This window comes from Haplochromis burtoni, unplaced genomic scaffold (genome assembly GCF_018398535.1).
Source record: "Haplochromis burtoni strain Fernald_Lab_line unplaced genomic scaffold, NCSU_Asbu1 Contig_413, whole genome shotgun sequence".
Classification (NCBI taxonomy): Eukaryota; Metazoa; Chordata; class Actinopteri; order Cichliformes; family Cichlidae; genus Haplochromis; species Haplochromis burtoni.
The window spans coordinates 157,109-165,397 of record NW_024582774.1 but is presented as its reverse complement, the minus strand read 5'-3'; the positions used below and the strand labels follow the sequence as shown (position 1 = coordinate 165,397).

The 8,289-nt window shown below is 43.0% G+C and overlaps 1 protein-coding gene across 2 annotated transcripts in view; it reads left to right on the top strand.

Annotated features, from left to right (window-relative positions):
• The window catches only part of enpp6 (ectonucleotide pyrophosphatase/phosphodiesterase 6), a 34,605-nt gene that overhangs the window by 22,513 nt on the left and 3,803 nt on the right, over positions 1–8,289 (top strand). For both annotated transcript variants that reach the window (XM_005944933.3, XM_005944932.3), the window contains exons 3-5: positions 2,483–2,594; positions 3,363–3,504; positions 3,627–3,806. In XM_005944933.3, the coding sequence (XP_005944995.1) occupies positions 2,483–2,594; positions 3,363–3,504; positions 3,627–3,806 (434 nt within the window). The remainder of the gene's footprint in view (positions 1–2,482; positions 2,595–3,362; positions 3,505–3,626; positions 3,807–8,289) is intronic.

Here is an 8,289-nt window from a genome sequence, read left to right as displayed (position 1 = left end):
AGTCAAACTTTCCATCCGTTCCCAATCAGGTCTATGTTCCCCGCCCCAGAATGACATACAACGTATGTTACAGGCCCAATAACAGAGCTGAAAACAAGGCAACCCCATTCCTCCTGTAATCTTGGCTCTTTGGAGAAATATCTTTTTTATTCTGGGTGTCTTCTTGTTCCAGATAAACTGAGAAATTAACTGGTCTATTTTCTTAAAAAAAGGTTTTTGTGATCAATATTGGGATACATTGAACCAAAAATAAAAATTTGGGGTAAAGTGCTCATCCTAATGATATTTACTCGGCCAGCAAGCGAGATGGGCAGTTTGGACAGTCTTTCCAAGTTCTGTTCAGTTTGATGGTATAAATTAATAAAATTATGTTTGAAAAGGCCACAGAATTCACGGGTTACAGTTATTCCAAGATATTTGAAAGTATTTGAGACGGCAAAAGGAAACAAAGTCAATGTAGCGCTATCTAACTTTTCTAAAGAACTAACAGGAAACAATATGCTTTTTGTTAGGTTGATTTTGTATCCAGAAATTTTCCCAAATTCAGTTAAAACTGTCATAATTTTTGGCAATGATTTAGTAGGGTCAGTGATATATAGCAACAAATCATCTGCATAGAGAGACACCTTATGTTCTACACCAAATCTCCTTATTCCTTTATAATCCTTTGCAGAGCGTAATTGAATGGCGAGAGGTTCTATGACAAGTGCAAATAGCAATGGGGACAAAGGGCACCCTGGTCTTGTAGAGCGGTGGAGGAGGAAAGGACTAGAAGTTATATTATTTGTATTAACCGAGGCCTGAGGTTTTGTGTAAAGCAGCTTAACAAAGGAGATATAATTAGGGCCTATGCCAAACTTTGACAGGGTCGAGAAGAGGAAATCCCACTCAACCCTGGCAAAGGCCTTCTCTGCATCTAATGAGAGTAATATTTCAGATTGATCAGAAGTATTATGTGTATATATAATATTGAATAGCCTTCTAATATTAAAAGATAACTGTCTATTTTTTACAAATCCCGTTTGGTCCTCCGACACAACTGTTGGGAGAACCATCTCTAATCACATGGCCAGAAGTTTTGACAATATTTTATGATCTACATTCAGTAGACTTATTGGTCTGTACGAACCAGGCTCCAAAGGATCCTTACCAGGCTTGTGGATTAGAGAGATAGTGCTATCATACATGGTTGAAGGTAAGCATCCTTTAGTTAGAGCTTCGTTATATACCGCCAAAAGAACGGGTGAAACTTGTTCGCAGTGATTTATTAATTATTTTTCTTACACGCATAAGAAAAACATATGAAACAAATTAATTTTAAAGCTGTGAAATTTTGTGTTCGGCAGCGCCAGGCTTCACTGCAAATGGCGGCTGACTTTATCACAGTGCTGGTCTGGGGTCAGCTTTAACATCACTCCGGGTTCTTGGCTGGCTTAGCGCTACCATGCTGTCTGTGCTTGTGAAGAGCTGCAGTTGTGTTTAACAGTATGATGCAGTTGTTCTGTCCTGCAGCAGTCTCCACTTTAACATCTTGCTCTCATCCTTTTGTGCAGTGACAATAAAAGTAATGTCCAAATCCTCTGACACACAGATTGAAATCAGCTGCTACTTCACACACATATATTCTGACTTTCATTCCTCTTCTCTCGAGGGCATACCTCCACCTCTCTAGGCTCTCTTCCATCTAGATCACTACAGATCCCAATGTCCTCAGCAACCCCCCTGAGACACCTGCCTGACCTCATCTGTCCATCACCACTGCGAATAAGAACGGGCTTAGAGTTGGTTTCTTTACCACTGTCTCGCTGTCCTCATACATGCACTGCACCAGCCGTTCTCTAGATCCACAGAGCAGCTCCTTCTGGCTTTCTTTATACTTCTCCATCAACACTATTAAAGCTAGCATCACATCTGAAGTGCTCTCTCTCAGCATGAAGCCACAGCAGTTGTCACAACTCAGTAAGTCACTCCATAATATGGCCCATGCCCTGAAAAGCGTACTGAAGATGTGGAAACAAATAAATTCTTTCAGTGTAATTATTTCATTGTTTCCAGTAAAAACCCGACTTGTTACCTGACATGACATGTAATTACAGGGTACTTGCACCTTAGTTGCAGGTTGCAATAGAAAGTGTTACCAACTTATACAAACCATCAGAAAATAAAGAAGACGAGTAAACACAAGGGAACAATGAAGCTGAACTCCAGCAATAACAGAACGATAACCAACCAAACACAAAGATTACAATACAAAGACTCCTGACCCCAAAAACACTAAACCCAGGTTCAGAGAGGGACAATGACAACCAAGGGAAACTGCTGTGATTTCTTTTGTTAGAATAACAACACACATACACTCTGATGGCTGCTGGTCAACATAATAAGCAATTATTGTCTATGACATACAGGTAATGGGCTATCATAGCATGTTAACTGTTTACAGAGGTGCCTGTAAATGATGGAGTCGTTTCATGTGTTTCAGGCTGTGAGGTGGAGATTCTGGGTGTCCGTCCATCTTTCTGTGAGGAATACGTGTACAACCCCTCAGAGAAAAATCTCACAGCATCAATAACAAATGCACTAACAGTCTTAAGGTAACATGAATATCAATGTGTGTACATGTTAGCTGGATAGAAAGACTGGCTGTACGAAAGGCCGAATGAGGCAAGTTGTGAAAAGCACTTTGAGTGCTTAGTAGAAAAGCGCTATAGAAGATCCGATCGATTTACGATCTGTTTTGCACAGGGAGCGGTCGTTTGCTGACAGAATTCATTATTGTTGTTGCAATTTAAATGCAGTTTGAATCAACACTGTGTTCCTCCATCAACTGAGCTCAGCCCTTTCTGAATGAGGTCTGCATCAGCCACGATGACCACAGCTGTCCGCTGCAACACTTAACAGCTGAACAGTTCCTCCAATAACTGTTGCAGCTTCACTGACATAAGGACAGTTACAGAAAATGTCTACCTCACATCACAGTAAGATGTCATACAATGTAAGCACCTTATTTTATTAGTTTGAGCCTGTGTTTCATTGCTTTTATTAACTTTACTACTGGAACATGGGTGTAATGTCACTCAGAGCTCCAGCATTCGATGTCTGAGGTAACTAGAATGCAGTGTCAGCTGTGGACAGTAAGAAGGCACATTTATCCAGAATGAGGAGACTAGAGGTGAGAGTCCTAGGTGATGCACAGTGAGCTGATTCAAAGATAAGTCTGGGTAAGAAACACAGCACAGAGAGAGCAGAAGAACAGACAGTGCAACAAGACGCAAAGATGAGCGTGACAGTTTTTGGTGCACTTAAGAAAATAACACTTAGAGAAGGTAGAAGACTAACCATTTAATCTGTGTGTGTCTTAGATCAAACCAAGCAGACATGGCAGCAATATATTATGAGAAAATTGATGTGGAGGGCCATCACTTTGGTCCAGACTCTCGTCAGGTCAAAACAGCTGTGCAACAACTGGATCTTGCAATGCAGAAACTCAACAGCAAAATCAAAGTAATAACACAATAACTGTCACTACAGTTGCAGATTCTGCAATTTTTCCTGTCATGTGGTTTGTTTTCATGTTCTTTCATTCTTTCAACGTTTTCATTCTTGTTTTTGTGATGTTCCTGCAGGAGATGAACATGGTGAACCAGCTGAATATAATGTTGTTTTCAGACCACGGTATGACAAAAATCCACTGGATGGAGAAGGTCATAGAGCTGGATAAGTATATCAACATGGCAGACATCGTCAAGATGATGGACAGAGGCCCAGTGGTCAGTCTTTGGCCTGAAGAAAACAAGTTCCAGGAGGTGAAACCAGAGTCATTGGCTCTCTCTGTGCACTATAGGTCATTTCTGTGAGCACTCGCACTCTTGTGCTATTGTCACTGTGATCACAACCATTTTATGTCATGAAACTTGTGACTGTCAGGAAACTACACCTTATGGTTGTATTACATACAGAATAACACATTACAAAGTATTAGATCATAATATTTTTCAGTAATGCAGTTTCAGCGTACTGAATTCAATAATGACAATACAGTTGCAATGATGTCATTACATCAAATATCGTTTTTTCCTGAGCACTTACACCCGTCTATAACTTTTGAGGACTAGAGATATGAAAAGGATTTTGTATTTTTATTGCACGACAAAACAAGAGAAAGTGCAAACTGTGACATGGGCTGAAGCAACTACATTATATGCTAACACGTCAGCTCTTTGCAAGCATCCACACAAAACACACAGAACTCTGTGGAACTGTAACAAGGTGCAAACCACTGTTTCTACTGGAGACCAGGAAAGCCACATAAAGCTTTGGCAGCTAAAACCAAGATGAACTTTTACCATAATTATGGGATGAAAATGGTTGAAGAAGGAGAGGAACAAAGCTCACCACATTATCTGTCAAACACGATAAAGGCAGAGTTATGGGATGCACATATAGGTTTACCAAGAGAGTCAGGTCCTTAGTATTATTAATGTTGTGACTGCTGATATAAGTAGTAGGATAAATTCCCAAGTGCACAGATTGAGACAAATGCTGCAAAATGGATTGGACAGCACTTTATGGTGCAAATGAATAATGATGCAAATCATACTGCAGAGCAACCCAACTTTCTCATGGCAGAGAAATTAGGAAGGTTGCCGGTTCGAGCCCCGGCTCGGACAGTCTCGGTCGTTGTGTCCTTGGGCAAGATACTTCACCCGTTGCCTACTGGTGGTGGTCAGAGGGCCCGGTGGCGCCAGTGTCCGGCAGCCTCGCCTCTGTCAGTGCGCCCCAGGGCGGCTGTGGCTACGATGTAGCTGCCATCACCAGTGTGTGAATGTGTGTGTGACTGGATATGTAAAGTGCTTTGGGGTCCTTAGGGACTAGAAAAGCGCTATACTGTCATGATCAGGCTGTGTGCAGGCAGGAGAGGACCCAAACACAAACTCACGGGACAACAGCACTGAACTCAAAATACAGCTTTATTGCTGACAGAGGATAAAGGCGATACAAAATAATATGAAACTGAACTGGGAAGCACTAAGGAACGGACTCACGAGGAAACACACGGCGGGGCACACAGTCATGAGGGAGAACGCGACACTGAACTGAGGGAGACGTGGACATACATGCACAGAGGGTAAACGAGGGAAGTGGGAGCACACGGGGAACACAGCTGACACAGATAATCGTAACGAGACAGGGCAGGGGTGAACACAACATGACGCATACTGACGAGAGACTGTCAAAGTAAAACAGGAAGTACACAGAGGTTCAGACAGGAGGAGAGAGCACGGACATAACGGAAAACATGGAATAAAACACAAGGAGGGGAAACAAGGGTTCACAGATACACAGAGGGGCACACAGGGGGTAACCAAATAAGGAACATCCTAACTAAACCTAGGAACCACGGCATAAATAGGGAACAAAATACAAAACACACAAAAACTAAGAATACTGGGCCAACATGGCCCAGGACCATGACATATACAAATACATTTTACCTGATTTCAGCCCATTCTTTCAATTCAGTTCACAAATAACAAGTGGAGGTAACTGTAGTAAAGGCTAGAGATGGTAATTAATAAGAATGTAGGGATTCTGATTCTGTTATCGATATTACTTATCAGTTCTCTCATAGGTTGTCACTGGGTTCTCACTAGCTCCACTTTACCTTTGTGCTAATTAATTGCATGTTGTAAAGCCGAGGCTACAGTTGCACACACCAACACACATCCAAATCCTGATGAGGACACACGTATGATCTTTAGTATTTTGCTATGAACACAAAGCCGACAGCACAAAACAAAGATGAAACCCCGCACAAAGAGACTTCAAAGCGATCGCCACGGTGATTCTACTGTAGAAACCTGAGAAGGTAGAAAGGCTGTTGCTTACCTGATTTGCAGCTCACAAAGGACCGCCCACTTCACCGTGGTCGAGGTACGAGGTGGCTCTTCTGTGTTGTGCCGTCCTCTTCACCAGAGGTTGTTTGGTTTCCCTGATGTATAAATCCTGCACTTAACAGCGTACACTCTGTTACTCTGTTTGTGTCGGGGACCCGATCCTTGGGCTGGACCAGTTTTTGGCGCAGCGTGTTTTGGGCTTTAAAAGCCACAGAGACCTGGTGTTTAGCAAAAATGTGTCTCAGCTGCTCCGATACTCCTGACACGTACGGGATCACTGCAGGTTTTCTCTTGTCCTTCTCTCCTGGATCAGCTGGAGCTTTCTTTAGGCGCCTTCCCAGCTTTAACAAAAGTCGAGCTGGGATAACCACAGTTACTCAGGGCCTTCCTGATGTTCTTCTGCCTCCCTGGCTGCTGTGTCAGTGGGGATGGTGTTCGCTCTGTGTTGTAGCGTCATGATGACGCCCAGTTTGTGCTCCAGTGGATGATGAGAGTCAAACCTTAGATACTGCACATACGTAGTATCTTAGATACTACGTATGTGCAGGTTTACTGTACACGTCAGCTTTTAGATGTCCCCCATTACTGATGGAAATCTCACAGTCTAAGAAGGCTAACCTGCCACTGTTCATATCCTCCCTGGTGAATCTGATGTGTTGGTCCACTGAGTTAATGTGATCCGTGAACTGTGGAACGTCCTGAGATTTGAATTTCACCCAGGTGTCATCCACATATCTGAACCAATGGCTTGGTGGTGTTCCAGGGTAGGATAGCAAAGCCCTCTTTTCCACTTCTTCCATGTACAAAAAGGGTGAAACTGGGGAGCCCACGGCACACCCATGTTTCTGCCTGTAGGACTGACCCTTGTATGTGAAGACACAGTTCAAACACACTTGGTCGGTGCTGAGAGCGGTCCTGCTGCTGAGGTTGGGGTCATCCTGTAACCTCTTTCGAACTACCTCCAGCGCTTCCTCGACTGGGATGCAAGTGGAGAGAGATGTAACGTCGTACGAGACCATGGTTTCATCTGCCTCCATAGTGACATCTCTCACTTCCTGGGTCTCATAAGTATTTTCATCACTGAGCAGTGACAACATTTTCTCATGATAGTCTTTTTGATTTAGCAAAACTGTGCACCTAGCCTTGTGTGCTGGACAGATGATAATGTTGTTGACATTACTAAGTGATGTGAGTGCCTTCCTCTCCTCCATGCTGATGCTGGATGCAGGAGGCTTTGCATCACTGAGACAGGCCGAAACCTTCATCCGCAGTTGCTCTGCGTTTCTCCCACTGAGAACGCCACGCCCATATAAACAGAATCAACTTTTCGGCGTTCAACCATTATTATTTTACATTTTAATATGGAATTCAAAAGTTTTAATATTTCAACAGATTTTAAAATATGACCATTTTAACATGGTCACAAACACATAAGTACTGAATAAATCAATAGGCTAACACATAATAAATTGTTGATAAATAATCCATATTCATATGTAACATATTGATACAACAATGTAAATAAAAGAATATTACTCATGTAAATTTTCCTCAACATGACTTCCAAAAAATTTACCAAGCTTAAAGTTGAAATGTTGACATCCAAGGTTGGACGTCGTATAGATGTCCTGAATTGGTCAGGGACCGATGGACTCAATGTAGATGATCTGCATGTTTATCCAACGTCCAGTGTTGAGAGGATGGGCTCTGGCAATGACACTCCCACAGGTCCCAAAGCCTTTGTTATGTTGGCTTGTCCTGTTGGAAAATAAACCTTTACTCCAATCTGAGGTCCAGAGCACCGTGGTGCAGGTTATCAGCAAGGACAGCCTGCTCTTTACCCTGACTACTCCCCCAGTTCCTTCTGTGAAAAACTGTGCCACCACTATTCTTCACTGTAGGGATGGTAGACACGATGCTTGGCATTCAGGCCAAAGAGTTCAATCTTTGTTTCATCATACAGGGAACTTTCTTTTACAAGGTCTGGGAGTCTTTTGACAAACTCCAGGCAGGCTGTCATGTGAAGCCACCAATGAGCGGCTTCTGGCTGTCCTTCTGAAAGGCTCCTCTCTCTCCAAAGAGCAATGCTGGAGGTCTATCAGAGCGACCTTCTGGTTCTTGCGTCACGTTGAACCCAGTCACGCAGCCAGCTCTAGGAAGAGTCCTGGTGGTTTCAAACCCTTTTCATTTATGGATAATGGAGACCAGTGTGCTCCATCATCTCAAAGACACTCAATACTGCAGAAACTTTTCTGTTCCCTCCCATATCTCTGTCTCAGTGCAGCCCTGTCTCTGAGCTCTAAGACAATTTCTTGGCCTTCATGGCTTGCTCTTTCTCCCTCTCTTCCCCTGTGTGTGTGTGTGTGTGTGTGTGTGTGTGTGTGTGTGTGTG